The following is a 20,443-nucleotide window of genomic DNA, read 5'->3' as shown; positions in this document are numbered from 1 at the left end:
ATCAACACACAACACAACTCACCATCAACACAACACATCTCACCATCAACACACAACACATCTCACCATCAACACAACATAAGTCACCATCAACACACAACACAACTCACCATCAACACACACACATCTCACCATCAACACACAACACATCTCACCATCAACACACAACACATCTCACCATCAACACACACACATTTCACCATCAACACACAACACATCTCACCATCAACACACAACACATCTCACCATCAACACAACTCACCATCAACACACAACACATCTCACCATCACCACAAAACACAACTCACCATCAACACATCTCACCATCAACACACAGCACAACTCACCATCAACACAACACATCTCACCATCAACACACAACACATCTCACCACAACACATCAACACACAACACATCTCACCATCAACACACAACACATCTCACCATCAACACACACAACACATCAACACCATCAACACACAACACATCTCACCATCAACACACAACACATCTCACCATCAACACACAACACATCACCATCAACACAACACATTTCACCATCAACACACAACACATCTCACCATCAACACACAACACATCTCACCATCAACACAACTCACCATCAACACACAACACATCTCACCATCACCACACATCACATCTCACCCACAACACAACTCACCATCAACACACAGCACATCTCACCATCAACACAACACATCTCACCATCAACACACAGCACAACTCACCATCAACACACACACAACTCACCATCAACACACAACACATCTCACCATCAACACACAACACAACTCACCATCAACACACAACACATCTCACCATCAACACAACACATCTCACCATCAACACACAACACAACTCACCATCAACACACAACACATCTCACCATCAACACACAACATCACCATCAACACAACACATCTCACCATCAACACACAACACAACTCACCATCAACACACACACAAGTCACCATCAACACACACAACACAACTCACCATCAACACAACACATCTCACCATCAACACACACACAACTCACCATCAACACAACACAACTCACCATCAACACACAACACAACTCACCATCAACACACAACACATCTCACCATCAACACACAACATAAGTCACCATCAACACACACAACACAAGTCACTATCAACACAACACATCTCACCATCAACACAACACAACTCACCATCAACACAACACAACTCACCATCAACACACAACACAACTCACCATCAACACAACACATCTCACCATCAACACACAACACACCTCACCATCAACACACAACATAAGTCACCATCAACACACACAACACAACTCACCATCAACACAACACATCTCACCATCAACACAACACAACTCACCATCAACACACAACACATCTCACCATCAACACACAACACATCTCACCATCAACACACAACACAACACAACTCACCATCAACACACAGCACATCTCACCATCAACACACAACACATCTCACCATCAACACACAGCACAACTCACCATCAACACACAACACTCACCATCAACACACAACACATCTCACCATCAACACACAACACAACTCACCATCAACACACAACACAAGTCACCATCAACACACAACACAACTCACCATCAACACAACACATCTCACCATCAACACACACAACACAACTCACTATCAACACAACACATCTCACCATCAACACACACACAACTCACCATCAACACACAACACATCTCACCATCAACACACAACACAACTCACCATCAACACACAACACATCTCACCATCAACACACAACACAACTCACCATCAACACACAACACATCACCATCAACACAACAACACACACACACACAACTCACCATCAACACACAACACAACTCACCATCAACACAACACAAGTCACCATCAACACACAACACAACTCACCATCAACACACAACACATCTCACCATCAACACACAACACAACTCACCATCAACACACACAACACAACTCACTATCAACACACACACATCTCACCATCAACACAACACAACTCACCATCAACACAACACATCTCACCATCAACACACAACACAACTCACCATCAACACACAACACAACTCACCATCAACACAACACATCTCACCATCAACACAACACAACTCACCATCAACACACACACATCTCACCATCAACACAACACATCTCACCATCAACACAACACAACTCACCATCAACACAACACATCTCACCATCAACACAACACATCTCACCATCAACACACAACACATCTCACCATCAACACACAACACATCTCACTATCAACACAACATAACTCACCATGAACACACAGTGGACTTCTCTTTGACCAGGATCACCTTCCCAAAGGTCCCTTTACCAAGCAGCTTCAGGTACTCAAAGTCACTCATCGTCTGGACACGCACGCACGCGCGCGCACACACACACACACACACACACACACACACACAGAGAAACAAACAAACACACACACACACAGAGAAACAAACAAACACACACGCACACACACACAGAGAGAAACAAACAAACACACACACACACACACACAGAGAGAGAGAAACAAACAAACACACACACACACACACACACACACACACACACAGAAACAAATAAACACACACACACACACACAGAAACAAATAAACACACACACACACACAAGGGGCGTGAAGTCATTAAGGTGCACCTATAACTAATACTGTAAATACTGGTGTAATAAAAGAATTTAAAAGAACAGAAGCTCAGACAGAAAATAAACCTGCAGAGATCATAAACCTTCATGACCTGAATACTGTTTCCTGTTATTGTTGAAATATTTGGTTTGTTTGTTGTTTGGACATTGATCGTTGTAACTTGGTTAAAATGTATAAAAACAAACAACAAACATCATGCAAGAGTAATTCTACTAACAGATTTGCTGTTAAGTGTCACATTCATCTATTTTCTGTTCTTTAGGGTCGCTGACATGTTAACAGAAACTGTGACTGGAGGCAAAGCAGAAGAATGTATGCCGACAGTATTCTGTAGAGGAACTCTATATGACAGGAGAAAGGAGCCGTAGAGACACCAGGACACGGTTGGACTGAAGACGTGTTCACTTCCACCATTAAAACACTGCATTCAAGATATGACACGCGCTTACAAAGATGTTGTTACAGCCTGATCCCATAAGAGGGCGTCTACCCTTCTGTCAGGTGGACACACAGGTGAGGATGCAGTGGTGCTGGGAGGAATGTTTGTGTTGATTTGATCTGTATTTTCCACAGCACCAGGTCGAGGAGGGAAATATTAATTCCCCTCATGTCTACATAAACGTGTCCATGATGAAATTTAGATGTTATTATGTTCTATGTGCTGCCGACAGGAGAATAAGTCCCTTTAAACCCGTGAAATGATACCGTGGTGCACCATGAAACCTTTCACTGCTCCGACTTGCTGCAGTTCTGATCTCCCAGCTGGGCCCGGCACCTAAACCCACCGACCCAGTGACGAGTCAGCATGCTGACGACGGCTCCCTCCAATGTTTCATAGATTATCAGTGTTTTACAGATTTCACATTTAGCTTTTCTGTCGTCGATTTGTGGCTTTTTTTCTTCATTTTGTGGTCAAAGTTCTTGAAATCTACATTTTCCTGCATGTTTTCCGTCTTCAGCAGGACAGGTGTGTCTTTACTGAAGCGTTTCCACGTGTCCAGCAACAGAAGAGAATAAACCCACTCAGTAATTCAGGAAAACACAGGACATAATGTGAATAAAAAGAAGACTGCAGGGAACATGTTTGATTCTGATCAATGGCGAACAGAATTGCCTCTGCTGCTTGATTGTTGACGTCCACCTGCTGCTGGTTGGTGCACAAGGTGTCTCCTTCATATGTTGAATCTCAATGTGGGAACCAAGTTGGATACGAGACTCTCAAACCCAAAATACTCTAACATTAGTGTTTAAAGAGATGAAGCAGAGCCCTCTGCTCTTCTACTGCTGCTCTTAAACACGGATAAATATCAACTCTTACCACTCAGATGTTTATTTTATTTAATTTAATATTATTGTATAGAATGTGCTTTTTTTAAATTATTATTATTATTTTTATATTCAATATTTTTGCCCTGTATATGGTGCTGGAACGTAAAAATTTCCCTCTGAGGGATTAATAAAGTATATATCTATCCATCTATTTCCCCCATAAATGAATGATGTATAATATTTCTAGATCATGAGACGTGATGATGTTTCAGGTCAGATCTCTGCAGCAGGGTGTCGGTGTGATGACATCATCCTCTCACCACTTTGCTGCGGCTCTTGGAAATGGCCACCTCCATCTCCTCCAGGCTGCACTCGCTCGGGGACCCGAACATGTCCATAGGCTCCTCCTCCTCCTGCTGCTCCCTCATCTTCAGACTGTTGGCTACCGACTGGATCACCCGCATCCACTCCTCTCTGAGTCAGAACCACCGGGAGGAGTCAGACACCGCTCACACACACATGGAGCATCCAGACCTGCGACAGCGCTCTCACCTCTCCTCGTTGCTCTCCACGTGAAACGTCCGCTCGATGACGGAGGTCCACTGGAGGCAGCGGATGACGAACGTGTTGGGTCGCGGTCGTTCGGTCTTCATTAACTGGCACTCTGTGGAGAACACGGTTCAGATGAACGAAGCTCAAACACTGATGGTTGTCACTCAGCGTTTTATAGCTGGTGGTCTGGGACGTCGTTCAGCGTGATGTTTCATGTCTGACACCGACCTGCCACGGAGAAGTTGTTGAGCGGAGGGGAGGTCTGGTCGTTCAGGTCGGGCTTCTCTTTGTAGCCAATGAAGGAGCCGTCACTCTTCAGGATGAAATACCTGGGCCTCCATGTCTTAATGTACTCACCTGGTCATAGGAGGCACACGTTCAATCGGCAGGAACATCAGAGTTCCATCTAACGGATAACAATGAAACTCATCAGAACCAGCAGAGGGTCGGATCCTCACCTCTCTTGTGGAGCCAGCCCTCTCTGACTATACTGACTTCATTCATGGTGGATGTGTCTCAGAGGGTCGGGGGCAGGGAGTTGGGGGGAGGAGGAGGGAGGGGGCAGTGGATGTGTCTCCGGGCCGGTTCAGGTCACAGTGATCAGATGTGAACAGCACCTGCTGGATGAAACAAGCAGCACAGACACATGAGGACAAATGAGAGGACGTTTAACCTCATTACAACTAAAGTCAACAGGTTCATCAAGTTCAGACACAAACGTCTTCAAATAAAAAACAGATTTAGGTCCTGATGCAACTTCTGTAAACTCCACAACTGACTGAAGTCACACAGAAACCAATTATTCTTTTCAGTAGTGTACAATTACGTCCTGATTAATCTGGTGAATTGTTTACTAATGTTTAAAATGTAAGAAATATAGTGAAATATGTCAGTATGATATCTTCAGATACAAAAACATGTTTAAAATAAAAACTAGCATTTTTTATACTTTAAGCATCTGAATTTAGGATGAAAACATAATAAGACAAAAGTAGTTTTACTTAACGCTATTGATTTGCAAGTAGGTTATAAATACATATTGGAAATATTATAAAGTTACTTCAGATTGTGTGCGATATTTAATTTCCCTCAATAATCCATCATGACGGAGTCAAAACGGGTTTTAAAATGAATTAAAATATAAAACTGAGTATTCAGACGCCTGATTCAGGACATCTGGTACAGCGTTGAGTGTTTTGGGTTTCTGCAGGCGGGTCACTGGATCTCCCTGACAGGTCCGGTCCAGTGAAGAGACCTGAAGATGTTCTGTCGGGTTTCATTGAGAGCGTCCGAGACGTGTCTAAGTGACTACAGCATCGTCCGGCTGCAGGTCGACCCGGTCAGACGTCCGACGACCTTCTTCCTGAACATCTGAGCGTTCTTCGTCTCTCCGGACGACCCGGAGCGATCACAGGTCTCCTCCCTGTCCGAGGCGGTTCTGGACGTCCACCGCCAGCTGCTGGTTCAACACTTCTTCTGTTTCAGTGTTTGAGGCTGCTGTGAACACCCAAAGCTCTGGAGAGGATTTCACACTCGTGTCCTGACGGCTCGCCGCCCTGACGTGGACATGGACCTCCTTCATGGAAGCCCCACCAGATAATTAACCACAGTGTGCATGAAGATGCAGTTTTCTCTTATTCCAGCTGTAGAACCGACTTCTGTTCACCTGAATTATTACTGCAGGATGGATTTAACACTCAGCATCATAAAGCCTCATCCATCCAGACCGCAGCAGAGAGGAGCTGCAGCTGGACCCTCAGAGAGGTGGGATCCCCGGTAGAGCAGCTGTGTGCAGGACAGACACACGTTCCTGCTTTAATCCCCCAAAACGGGTGAAAGTGAACCGGAGTCCGGTGATCGGACGGAGTACCGGAAACACATGGACGACGTCAGTAGGGGAACATTATATCCTCCTGTAGATACAGGTCACATGTCTGCTCTCAGCTGGTGTCTTCAACGGGAGGTAGCACCGAGGCTACATGCTAACAGCTAGCTCTGAACGAGCCTCTCCGGACATATGACATGTAAATAAAGGTCACATGTGGATCACATGTAGATCACATGTAGGTCACATGTAGGTCACATGTGGATCACATGTAGATCACATGTAGGTCACATGTAGGTCACATGTAGGTCACATGTGGATCACATGTGGATCACATGCAGGTCATGTGTGGATCACATGTAGGTCACGTGTGGATCACATGTAGGTCACATGTAGGTCACATGTGGATCACATGTAGGTCACATGTAGGTCACATGTAGGTCACGTGTGGATCACATGTGGATCACATGTAGGTCACGTGTGGATCACATGTAGGTCACGTGTAGGTCACATGTGGATCACATGTAGGTCACATGTGGATCACATGTAGGTCACATGTGGATCACATGTGGATCACATGTGGATCGCATGTAGGTCACATGTAGATCACATGTGGATCGCATGTAGGTCACATGTGGATCACATGTGGATCACATGTAGGTCACGTGTGGATCACATGTAGGTCACATGTAGGTCACGTGTGGATCACATGTGGATCACATGTAGGTCACATGTGGATCACATGTGGATCACATGCAGGTCACGTGTGGATCACATGTGGATCACATGTAGGTCACGTGTGGATCACATGTAGGTCACATGTAGGTCACATGTGGATCACATGTAGGTCACATGTAGGTCACGTGTGGATCACGTGTGGATCACATGTAGGTCACGTGTAGGTCACATGTGGATCACATGTAGGTCACATGTAGGTCACATGTAGGTCACGTGTGGATCACATGTGGATCACGTGTAGGTCACGTGTGGATCACATGTAGGTCACGTGTAGGTCACATGTGGATCACGTGTAGGTCACATGTGGATCACATGTAGGTCACATGTGGATCACATGTAGGTCACATGTGGATCACATGTGGATCACATGTGGATCGCATGTAGGTCACATGTAGATCACATGTGGATCGCATGTAGGTCACATGTGGATCACATGTAGATCACATGTAGGTCACATGTAGGTCACATGTGGATCACATGTGGATCACATGTAGGTCACATGTGGATCACATGTAGGTCACATGTAGGTCACATGTAGGTCACGTGTGGATCACATGTGGATCACGTGTAGGTCACGTGTGGATCACATGTAGGTCACGTGTAGGTCACATGTGGATCACGTGTAGGTCACATGTGGATCACATGTAGGTCACATGTGGATCACATGTAGGTCACATGTGGATCACATGTGGATCACATGTGGATCGCATGTAGGTCACATGTAGATCACATGTGGATCGCATGTAGGTCACATGTGGATCACATGTAGATCACATGTAGGTCACATGTAGGTCACATGTGGATCACATGTGGATCACATGTAGGTCACATGTGGATCACATGTAGATCACATGTGGATCACATGTAGGTCACATGTAGGTCACATGTGGATCACATGTAGATCACATGTAGGTCACATGTAGGTCACATGTAGGTCACATGTGGATCACATGTGGATCACATGCGGGTCACGTGTGGATCACATGTGGATCACATGTAGGTCACGTGTGGATCACATGTAGGTCACATGTAGGTCACGTGTGGATCACATGTGGATCACATGTAGGTCACATGTGGATCACATGTGGATCACATGCAGGTCACGTGTGGATCACATGTGGATCACATGTAGGTCACGTGTGGATCACATGTAGGTCACATGTGGATCACATGTAGGTCACATGTAGGTCACGTGTGGATCACATGTGGATCACATGTAGGTCACGTGTGGATCACATGTAGGTCACGTGTAGGTCACATGTGGATCACATGTAGGTCACATGTAGGTCACATGTAGGTCACGTGTGGATCACATGTGGATCACGTGTAGGTCACGTGTAGGTCACATGTGGATCACGTGTAGGTCACATGTGGATCACATGTGGATCACATGTAGGTCACATGTGGATCACATGTGGATCACATGTGGATCGCATGTAGGTCACATGTAGATCACATGTGGATCGCATGTAGGTCACATGTGGATCGCATGTAGATCACATGTAGGTCACATGTAGGTCACATGTGGATCACATGTGGATCACATGTAGGTCACATGTGGATCACATGTGGATCACATGTAGGTCACATGTGGATCACATGTAGGTCACATGTGGATCACATGTAACTGATTTCTGACTAGTGACGCTGAATGTGACGTCAGCTCACTCAGAAGTAACTTTGCTAATTATAGCTTTATATCCATAATTAGTGGTTTCCAGACAAAAAGACACACTTGTGCTTCACATACGCGGCTTTAAAGAGCGTGTAGCGGCGTGTAGGTGCGGAGAGGCCGAGCTGCGGCCAGCTGGAGCGGTTTGCTGCCGGTAAACAGTCCCGGAGCGACCCGTCTGTAGGTGACTGCTGTTAGCTCCTCAGCTAGCTCACCCGAGAGCTGCTCTCCACCGCCACGCGCTCTTCAGCTCGTCTCACAACTGCATATTTATCACATAAATAACAGAAGAAGCAGAGGTAACGCACATCACACTGACTTTATCCCACGTTGCTCTCGTTTCAAAGCAGTTTTGACAGGCTGGATCCAGAGCAGGCCATCCACCTCGGAAAACACCAGGGACGCTTCTTCTTCGTGCGCTGGAAAGATGGTGGCTGCTCCGCGGACAAAGCACCGCCCCCTGCTGGACGGACGCCGCAACTTCATCACAAATTCTGGCTGGTCAGCAGCAGGATCCACATGTGGAGGATAACACCACGCTTAGCTTTTGATGATTAATTTTATTTTTTTTATACAGTTTTACCTTTCAGTAAAAATGTGAAAGCCAGTCTATGAAATTGTTGATTAGGCTGTATAACAGCTTGCACTATTATTTAGTTAGTTTAATTTAATACTATTCTATTTTATTGTATATATTGTATGTTTTTATATTTAATATTTTTACTCTGTTATTTTTATTGCTGTATCTATAATGCTGCTGTAGCGAAAAAATGTCCCCGTGTGCGATTAATAAAGTAACTATCTAGCTATCTATCTATCTTATTTAATGTATTTTGTAGTATGTTTCTTCTCTGTTCCCACCTTGCTCTGTGGATAATGTGTATGAGTTGCCATGACTACACCACAGATAAATTATATTTTACTTTATATATATATATTTACTTTATAAGACATTTAGTTGTAACAGTACTTTTACAGAGTACTTTGTCCTTTCTGCAGATGTGAGCAGTTTGAGAACGCTGATTGAGGACAGCTGGAGTTTTCCAGGTGTAAACGTAACTTCCTCTGAACTACATGTGTGGTCTTTGACGTTTGTCAGGACTGTCAGGTTTCCATCATCACCGTATGTCAACATGGTCTCAGAAATAAGGCAGAGATCTGAGAAACAAAACAACACACTGCTGTCTTCTTATTAATTCTTTAATTCTGCAAGCTCTTACAATGTTGTGACCATAAATGGTCTTCTTTGATTGCGAGGTTGTAAACAAACTGTTTGACCAGATTCCAGTGAAGTGTCTGGATGTGTGTGAGATTCCTGATGAGCTACATGTTCATGCAGATAAACTCCAAAATTAACAATTTGGGGGCAAAAACAGTGCATTTTTTTCTGAGCTCTATGAACAAGAGTATCAAGATATGAATTTAAGACATTCCTTTTTCCTGTGCATGTTATGTGTCCATGCAGAAAAATACTGAGGCCCTTATATATTCATCAGCTTTTGTAATTTTTAAATAATGGCATAAGAATCAGCTTCAAAAGTTCAGTGTGAGTTGGTCTGCATCAAAAGGACAGATGAAAAAGATAAGTATGTTTGACAACAGTAATTCTAAGAATGAGATGAGGTGAGTGAACATCCTGAGCAGTCGATGACGACACATTCACTCTTCATCACACGTCCGTCTCAGCTGCTCAGGACTGTCTGGGCTGAGAGCTCTGCAGCTCCTGGATCAGGGCTGAGACCAAACACACTGACTTTAATATGAAGACTTCATACATCCAATAATAATGTGACATCATGAAACTGGATGGGACATGAAACTCACCTGAAATAATCTCCTCTTTCACCTTGTGAAGTTCTTTCTTCACTTCTTCCAGTATTTCCTTCAGACACAGACAGTCAGAAGCAGCAGGTTCAGAGTTCAGAGCTTCAACTGGACCTCTGATGACTGAACGTCTGAACACCAGCTCGGTCTCTACTTCTAATCAACAACCTCCAAACATGATGTTTAAAAACAGTCCTGACATGACGTTTAAAAAGAGTCCCGACATGACTTTTATAAAGAGTCCAGACATGACGTTTAAAAAAAGTCCTGACGTGACACTTAAAAAGAGTCCCTGCTGCTCTGTAACAACGAGTCCTACATATGTATACAATATATATAGATATATACTGTACTGTATATACTGTACATACTGTGCATTTTATATTTTATATTTTTACTGCTATTTTATTGCTTCCTGTATGCTGCTGTAGTGAAAAAAATGTCCCCTCTGGGATTAATAAAGTAACTACCTAACCTAACCTAACCTAACCTAACCTAACCTAACCTAACCTAACTCTAACCTAACCCTAACCTAACCTAACCTAACCTAACCCTAACCTAACCTAACCTAACCTATCCTAACCTAACCTACGATCAGGTAGAGAACCAGAAACTAACCTGCTTGATTCGCTCCAGATCAGTTTCACTTCCTGCAGCATCTGAGCTCTTCTTCACCACCTTCATCCTGCAACACAGATCCATGTTGACCCTCAGCACACACACACTCCTGGATCCACCACACACACACACACACACACACACACACACACACACACACACACACACACACACACACACACACACACACACACACACACACACACACACACACACACACACACACACACACACACACACACACACACACACACACACACACACACACACTCCTGGATCCAGCAGCTCTCATCCAGCATGCTTTCCTGTTTATAGGCGGATCTCTTGGTTTCAGACCACCAGCAGAGGGACGGTTAGCAGAATGAGACAAAGAGGGAAACAGAGCTGCAGCAGTCAGTGATCTGGTTGTAGAGTTCATCATCTTCATCATCTTCATCCTCCCAACGATACGTTTCATTATGATCAACCACTTCTGAACGTCTCATTTACCTTCCTGCAGAATGTCTTCATACTCATGATACCGAGCTGCTTTCTATGGCTCACCAACACGGTATCACGCCACAGCGTGAAATAGACACGCTCTGGCCCGACAAGGCTTGAAAGCTACACGTTTTGCAAATGTGAAATAGACACGTACATAAATGTCACGTCACGAAGGATCATGTGACCAAGTCCGGTAACAGAGGTTTAGAGACGAGGTACAAAGGACATTTTTTGGCGGTATGAGGAGGAGGGGCGGAGTCACAGACTGCCATGAGGGACCAAACGGTTTGACTCCAGCAGAAGGTGAATGTTTTTTAACCCCCACCATGTTCATATTCAGTAATCCCGTCCATGTGTTTATGATAAAACTTTTATTTTCCTGTCAATCACGAGGCTCAAACCATTCGGCAGGTTTCATTTTCCTCCACAACAAGAAAACGTCTCGACAGCACGAAGCGCAGCTATCTCACGTTTTGCTGTAGTGGATGGGCATGTCTATTTCACATTTTAGCTCATACTGCAGAGTGCACTGAAGGAGGAGGAGGAGGAAGAGGAAGGGGAGGAGGAGGAGGGGAGGAGGTGTACCTGGACACTGGACTCATGGCGGCGTTAGAGGACGGAGAAGTGATGGAGCTGCAGTCTCTCTGATTGGCGGTTAAAGACTTGGGCCTACAGACAACACACATATGAAACTCCTGGAGGAGGAGGAGGAAGAGGAAGAGGAGGAGGTGGTGGAGGAGGAGGAGAGGAGGTAGAGGATAAGGAGGAGGAGGTGAAGTAGGAAGAGGTGGGGGAGGAGAAGAAGGAGGAGGTGAAGTAGAAAGAGGTGGAGGAGGAGAAAGAGAAGGAGGAGGAGAAGGAGGAGAGGAGGTGGAGTAGGAAGAGGTGGAGGAGGTGGAGGAGGAGGAGGAGGTAGTGAAGGAGGAGGAGAGGAGGCGGAGGAGAGGAGGTAGTAGAGGATAAGAAGGAGGAGGTGGAGTAGGAAGAAGAGGAGGAGGGGGAGGAAGAGGAGGAGGAGAAGGAGAAGGAGGAGGAGGAGAAGATTTGTTTCTTACCTGGGGATGGAGGCAGATTTCTCCTTTGGCTGATTGATCTCTGATGAAATGTGATTGTATGATTGATTACATGAAGAAGAGATCAGATCACATGATCACATGTTCATGTAGCTTCTGTCTCTTTCAGCCTCACATGTATGTCATGTGTTTATCATGAACATACAACATGTTTGATATGACAGTCCTGAAGGAGGATCACTCACCTCCTGGTCCAGAGAGTTGGGAAGGGGAGGAGTCACATTCGTCCTGCAGTCACAGATACACAACATCTGCATCACTCTCCAGTACTACAGTACTACAGTACTACAGTACACAGATACACAACATCTGCATCACTCTCCAGTACTACAGTACTACAGTACACAGATACACAACATCTGCATCACTCTCCAGTACTACAGTACTACAGTACACAGATACACAACATCTGCATCACTCTCCAGTACTACAGTACACAGATACACAACATCTGCATCACTCTCCAGTACTACAGTACTACAGAGACAGACAGTACTACAGAGGATAGAGACAGTACTACAGAGACAGACAGTACGACAGAGACAGAGAGTGCTACAGAGGACAAAGACAGGCAGTACTACAGAGGATAGACAGTACAACAGAGGACAGAGAAAGACAGTATTACAGAGACAGAGACAGAGAGTACTACAGAGGACATCTTACATGGACAGGTTCTTCCTTCTTGGCAGCAGCAGGCTGGTCAGAAACTTTCCTCCTGTTTCAGACAGAGGTCAGAGGTCAGAGGTCAGAGGTCACAAACATCCCATCATCACATCCATGAATCACATATCTCAGTAACTCACCTCCTTGCGAGAATGGCGCTCATCTCTCCCATCAGGCCTCCTCCTCCTCCTCCTCCTCCAGAGGAGGGTGCAGGTTTGGGGGCTGGTGCTGCTCCTCCCTCCTCCTTCATACAGAAACATGTTGACAGACATGTGATGTTCTTCTTCTGCATCTTTTATAGCAGCAGGACTCTGATGTCATTAATGCTCCTCACCTTCACTGTTTTACGTAGCTTGGCACCTGCCAGAGCTGCAGCTAGATCATTTCCTCCTCCTGCTCCACCTCCTCCTCCCATAGGGGGCGGGGGCGGTGCAGGTGGGACCACACCTCCGGAGGGAGGTGGTGGAGGTGCAGGTGGGCACGGTGCAGAGGAAGGTGGTGGTGGGCCTGGAGGTGGGGGGGTGCAGGTGGGGGGGGTGGAGCGGCTGGCGGAGTGGGTGGGGTGGGTGGAGCAGCAGAGGCCTGTCTCTCCCTCTCCACCTGCTCCTTCTCCTGCTGCTCCTGTTTCTGAGCCTCCAGTCTACAGACAGGAAGACAGACAGACAGACAGACAGACAGACAGACAGACAGATAGGCAGGCAGACAGACAGGCAGGTAGACAGACAGGCAGGCAGGCAGACAGACAGACAGGCAGGCAGGCAGGCAGGCAGACAGACAGACAGACAGGCAGGCAGGCAGACAGACAGAGGGAGAACAATGCAGCTTCAGGAGTGTTTCCTGTTTGTGTTTGTCAGTTTCCATGGAAACTGATATTTGAACACAGACTATGAAGTGATTTGATGATTTGTGGAACAAATCCAACAAACGTTCAGTTTCTCTGATCATCGCTGAACGTTCTCAAACACTTCCAGAATGTTGATGTAACCTCGGTGTTGTGAAGGGTGAGCTCTACCTTCTCTGCTGCTCCAGCTGCTGGGCAGAAGGTCCGCTGTGAGCTGGGCCTGAGGAAACATACTAATGTCATGCATGACGGACACGTTCAGAGTTAGTTCTGAGTTTAGTCGCTGACTACTGTTTTACCTGAACACAACACACTCAGACATACTGCTGTTCATGATGTCAGTCCGTGATGAGGTCGTTCACAGACACAATGAACTGAGGAGGTCACAGAAACAGAGCTTACCTGCACCTCCAGGTGTGTTGAGAGAGTCGAGTGCATGCGTCATTGAGCTGGCGAACAGCGCAGCGTCCTCCTTACTGCCGAAGTTCAGCCCCCACACCTGCTTGGGGTCCCTCCACTGGTGGAAGCTGGGCGTGGCCTGGTTGTACTTCATCCCTCTGACGATGGGACAGTTGATCACCACCTGGTGGCACACATGTATGATGTCATACAACTCAGGACAGAGTCACAGAGGTCAGAGGTCACAGGGTCATTCGTGACTTAGATTCTAACATGCATGTGATGTTCACGAGTTCACAAGTTCAAGTATTCATGAGTTAACTTGTTCGTGTCTTCGCGTGTTCACGTGCTCACGAGTTCACGAGATCACGTGTTCACGTGTTCATGTGTTCACGAGTTCATCACGTGTTCAAGAGATCACGTGTTCACGAGTTCACTTGTTCGCGTGTTCATGAGATCACGTGTTCACGAGATCGCATGTTCACGTGTTCACGAGTTCACTTGTTCACGAGATCACGAGATCACTCGTTCACGTGTTCACGAGATCACGTGTTCACTTGTTTGCGTGTTCTTGAGATCACGTGTTCACGAGTTCAAAAATTCACGAGTTCACGTGTTCAAATGTTCACGAGATCACGTGTTCACGAGTTCACTTGTTCGCGAGTTCGCGAGATCACGAGTTCACGAGATCACGAGTTCATGTGTCCACATGTTCACGAGTTCATGTGTCCACATGTTCACGAGTTCACGTCTTCACGAATTCAGGTCTTCACGAGTTCACGAGATCACGTGTTCACGAGATCACATGTTCACGTGTTCATGAGTTCACGAGATCACGTGTTCACGAGTTCACTTGTTCGCGTGTTCACAAGTTCACGAGATCACGTGTTCACGAGATCACAAAATCACGTGTTCACGAGTTTGCTTGTTCGCGTGTTCACGAGATCACGTGTTCCCGAGTTCACGTCTTCACGAGTTCACTAGTTCACGAGATCACGAGACCATGAGATCACTCATTCACGTGTTCATGAGTTCACGAGATCACGTGTTCACGAGATCACTCATTCATGTGTTCACGAGTTCGCTTGTTCGCGTGTTCACGAGTTCACGTCTTCATGAGTTCACGTGTTCACGAGATCACGAGTTCACGTGTTCACGAGTTCACGTGTTCACGAGTTCACGTGTTCACGAGTTCATGAGATCACGTGTTCACCTGTTCACGAGTTCACGTGTTCACGAGTTCACGAGATCACTCGTTCACGTGTTCACAAGATCACGTGTTCACGAGTTTGCTTGTTCGCATGTTCACGAGATCACATGCTCACGAGTTCAAAAATTCATGAGTTCACGTGTTCAAAAGTTCACAAGATCACAAGTTCACGAGATAACGTGTTCACAATGTCACGAGTTTATGAGATCACTTGTTCGCGAGTTCACGAGATCACGTGTTCATGAGTTCACGTGTTCAAGAGTTCACTTGTTCATGAGATCACGTGTTCACGATTTCACGAGATCACGTGTTCACGAGTTCGCTTGTTCGCGAGTTCACAAGATCATGTGTTCACAAGTTCACGTGTTCACGAGTTCACTTGTTCACATGTTTGCGTGTTCACAAGTTCACGAGATCACGTGTTCACATGTTCACGTCTTCACGAGTTCACGAGATCACGTCTTCACGAGTTCATGAGATCACGAGATCATGAGATCACTCATTCACGTGTTCACGAGATCATGTGTTCACGAGATCACGTGTTCACAAGATCACTCGTTCACGAGTTCACTTGTTTGTGTGTTCACGAGTTCATGTGTTCACAAGTTCACGAGATCATGAATTAACTCGTTCATGTGTTCACGAGTTCATGAGTTCATGAGTTCATGAGTTCACGTGTTCACAAGTTCACGAGATCACGTGTTCACGAGATCACATATTCACGTGTTCACGAGATCATGTGTTCACGAGTTCACTTGTTCGCGTGTTCACAAGTTCACAAGATCACGTGTTCACGAGATCACAACATCACGTGTTCACGAGTTCGCTTGTTCGCGTGTTCATGAGATCACGTGTTCACGTATTCATGTGTTCACAAGTTCACGAGATCACGAGATCACTCATTCACGTGTTCACAAGTTCGCTTGTTTGCGTGTTCACGAGATCACATGTTCACGAGTTCACGTCTTCACAAGTTCACGAGATCACTAGTTCACGAGATCACTCGTTCACTAGTTTACGAGATCACTCGTTCACATGTTCACGAGTTCATGAGATCACTCGTTCATGTGTTCACGAGTTCACGTGTTCACTTGTTCGCGTGTTCACGAGTTCACGAGATCACGTGTTCCCGTGTTCACATGTTCACATGTTCACGTCTTCACGAGTTCACGAGATCTGGTTAAAGATGAACAGACTCCAGTTGTATGTTCCAGCAGCAGCAGGATAATCACAGTCTTTATGACACGTGTGTAGAACCAGAACATGTGAAGAACCCGTGAGGGCTTGTGATGTACCTGCTGGTCGGCCTGCAGCCGGCGTCCCACCACCCTGTAGGTGTTGGCTGCAGGATTCTGGTAGATCTGGACCCGGCTGACGGAGGAACTGTCGGATCCTACCGGCACCCAGCGCTTGTTGGCGTCATCGTAGAGCATGACGGTGGCCCTCACCTGGCACATACTGGACTCCCTGTCGGACCAGAACACGACCACGGCTCAGTGGCAATAAAGCATCTTTACAAACATGAATTATAAAAAGAAGACTTTAGGAAGTGGAGGGACCATTAATATTCATATGTAATCTCCCATGGTGTTGCTGTTGTTCACCACCTGCAGAGGTTTCTGTAAGCTGATGGAGCCGGTCCAACCATCCGGTCCGGACCTTTTTAAAATGTGCTCAGCTCATCTGGTTCCAAACTGGAAACAGACATCCAACATGGCACCATGTGGTGACCTGCAACTAACTACCACTGATTTACCTGTTGGACAAGCAGCCCTGAACACCTGGTCACATGGAGAACATCAGCCCTCATTAATCACGTTTGTCCGTCTGAAGGAAAGCTGCTTGTGTTCAGACGGAGACTTTGTTTGCTTTTATTGTTCAGTGAAAAGGATTTTTGTTTAAAATCTCCTTCAGCTTCCTGAAAGCTAAACGTGAGCAGAGTGATTATAGAACTGTTCACACCTTTAACTGCTGGAAGTATTAATACTGTTGTGTTGCTTTCACACTTACACACTTGTTAAGACTGAAGTTTTCATATTAAAATGTAATTAAAGTATCATCTCCAGTAAAAAGCCTGTCAGTGACACATTATAGTTTATTATCTAATGCTTATATGGGTAGTCTGTAACTTTAAACATGTTTGCTAATTTAATGTCAGGTAAATAAAACACTGTTTACTTCTGTGAAATAACAAAGATTTGTTGATATTTTCAGACCTTCATGTATTTGAGGTGTTGGATGATATAAACAGAGCAGATGTTTCTGAGGCAGAGATGAGGACTTATTCTCAGTCTGCATGTCGATACACAGTCTGTGGGAAATCTTGACTTCCTGTCACCAAGCTTTTCACGCTCTAACCACTTCCTGTGCTCAGCACAATGCTGCCTAATATGGACTATATCATTGTTTCCTTTATCGCTCCGTTTTCAATAACTTCTCATTGAGTCTGTGAGGGTTCAGTAATGATTCATTCCAGACGAGACAAAGATGATCTTAATGAGTGACAGCTGCTCACAGCTCATCACACTTGTAGACGGCAGGAAACGTAGTCAGAGTCAGAGACTGGTGAAGTCCTTCAATAGGAAGCAGCACACTTCATGAGCCATTCGTAATGACATGATGAATGCAAACTAATCCTTCAAATGAAAACAAAGTTGTAAATAAATGAACACCAAATTTATTAGATGATAACTCACCCCATATTCCAGCTGTGGTTTATATCCAACTTTCACCTGCTGTTCTACCGTCTGTCTGTTCTACAGTCTGTCTGTTCTACAGTCTGTCTGTTCTACTGTCTGTCTGTTCTACAGTCTGTCTGTTCTACTGTCTGTCTGTTCTACAGTCTGTCTGTTCTACAGTCTGTCTGTTCTACAGTCTGTCTGTTCTACTGTCTGTCTGATCTCAGTCTGTCTGTTCTGTCTGTCTGTCTGTCTGTCTGTTCTACAGTCTGTCTGTTCTACTCTGTCTGTTCTACAGTCTGTCTGTTCTACTGTCTGTCTGTTCTACTGTCTGTCTGTTCTACAGTCTGTCTGTTCTACAGTCTGTCTGTTCTACAGTCTGTCTGTTCTACTGTCTGTCTGTTCTACAGTCTGTCTGTTCTACTGTCTGTCTGTTCTACAGTCTGTCTGTTCTACAGTCTGTCTGTTCTACAGTCTGTCTGTTCTACTGTCTGGATCTCAGTCTGTCTGTCTGCCTGTCTGTCTGTGTGGTACTCCTCCTCAGTGAACACCTCCTCTCCCTCTCAGGTCTCTGTCAGGACTCAGTTTGACACCAACCACTTCTGTCTTTGTACTCTCATTTCCTAGACAGTTTTTTTCTTTCTTCCTGTTCTCGTCTCCTTCACTCTTTTTAAATTCTCATTTTCACACTTCTCCTGTATTCTACAGCTCTGATTTCTGTCAGCCGTCCCCTCGCGTGCATGTGTGTGTGTGTGTGTGTGTGTGTGTGTGTGTGTGTGTGTGTGTGTGTGTGTGTGTGTGTGTGTGTGTGTGTGTGTGTGTGTGTGTGTGTGTGTGTGTGTGTGTGTGTGTGTGTGTGTGTGTGTGTGTTGAGGGGTGAAGGACCCTGATGTCCACAGAGTTATTTAGACTGTTTCAGATAAAGAGCTCATGTGGGAGTTTCTCTGCAGCACAAGCAGCAGGTGTTCTTGTGTTCTTGTGTAGTATTTCTTGTGTTCTTGTGTAGTATTTCTTGTGTTCTTGTGTTCTTGTGTAGTATTTCTTGTGTTCTTGTATACAGCAGCAGAGGAAGCTGTAAAGGTTCATCTGGCAGTGTGGTGGTCGGTGGTGGTGAAGAGGAGCTGGAGGGTGAAGAAGGATTATCAAAATGCTGAGTCATGCCACAAACAGGGAACTGAGGAAATATTAAAATAGTTCAACACTCGATGATTCTGCATAATCATATTCAGTCCAACAGATGTTTATAAGTCCGATGTTTAAAGAGTCTGTGACAGCACTTCACTTCCCTGTCCTACAGCAGCAATGGTTCATTATTGGTGCTGCTGGAGACTATAAATAATAAATAAATAATAGTTCATAAGAACATGGAACACTTTCTGTGAAACATGAACATGTTTATCTGATGATGTTGCACATGATAGACGTCTCTTCGTTTTAGAAGTTTGGTCCTCAGAATGCTCAACTTATATATGTATATATATCATGATGGAATTGTTTTAATCTGTTTAAACTCTGGTTTTAGAGCTAGTCTTTTCAGAGGAAACCTCCAGTTTACATTCCAGTGAATCAGCAACATAAAATGGACTTGTGTGCAGAACAAGTTCTCTTTGCATTAAAATAAATGTTATTTATATTTACCTGAACTCTCATCTACAAAAATATCTGCTATGAACTGTGAGAAGTATATTGCTGCTGTATTTGTAGGTGTGTGTGTGTGTGTGTGTGTGTGTGTGTGTGTGTGTGTGTGTGTGTGTGTGTGTGTGTGTGTGTGTGTGTGTGTGTGTGTGTGTGTGTGTGTGTGTGTGTGTGTGTGTGTGTGTGTGTGTTCCTTTAAAAGTCATCTGTGGCCACACTGCA

The 20,443-nt window shown here is 45.2% G+C and overlaps 1 protein-coding gene and 1 pseudogene across 1 annotated transcript; both read right to left on the bottom strand.

The window, feature by feature from the left end:
* Positions 1–2,349: 2,349 nt before the first annotated feature.
* Positions 2,350–9,228, bottom strand: LOC138614837 (RAC-beta serine/threonine-protein kinase-like; the record flags this gene model as incomplete). The annotated part of the gene is made up of 6 exons (XM_069688423.1): positions 9,117–9,228; positions 5,021–5,182; positions 4,791–4,919; positions 4,563–4,674; positions 4,331–4,484; positions 2,350–2,441 (listed from the first exon to the last, which is right to left on the bottom strand). Coding segments are annotated over exons 2-6 (533 nt in total), but the record flags the coding sequence as incomplete, so codon positions are not given.
* Positions 9,229–9,988: 760 nt separating this feature from the next.
* LOC138614836 (vasodilator-stimulated phosphoprotein-like) lies at positions 9,989–18,716 on the bottom strand (annotated as a pseudogene).
* Between the last annotated feature and the right edge of the window lie 1,727 nt (positions 18,717–20,443).

Source organism: Brachyistius frenatus, unplaced genomic scaffold (genome assembly GCF_029030835.1).
Source record: "Brachyistius frenatus isolate BFR_SWC_R1_liver_20210118 unplaced genomic scaffold, ASM2903083v1 Contig_588, whole genome shotgun sequence".
NCBI lineage: Eukaryota > Metazoa > Chordata > Actinopteri > Embiotocidae > Brachyistius > Brachyistius frenatus.
The sequence above is the reverse complement of the archived record's forward strand: the minus strand, read 5'-3'. Positions and strand labels throughout refer to the sequence as shown.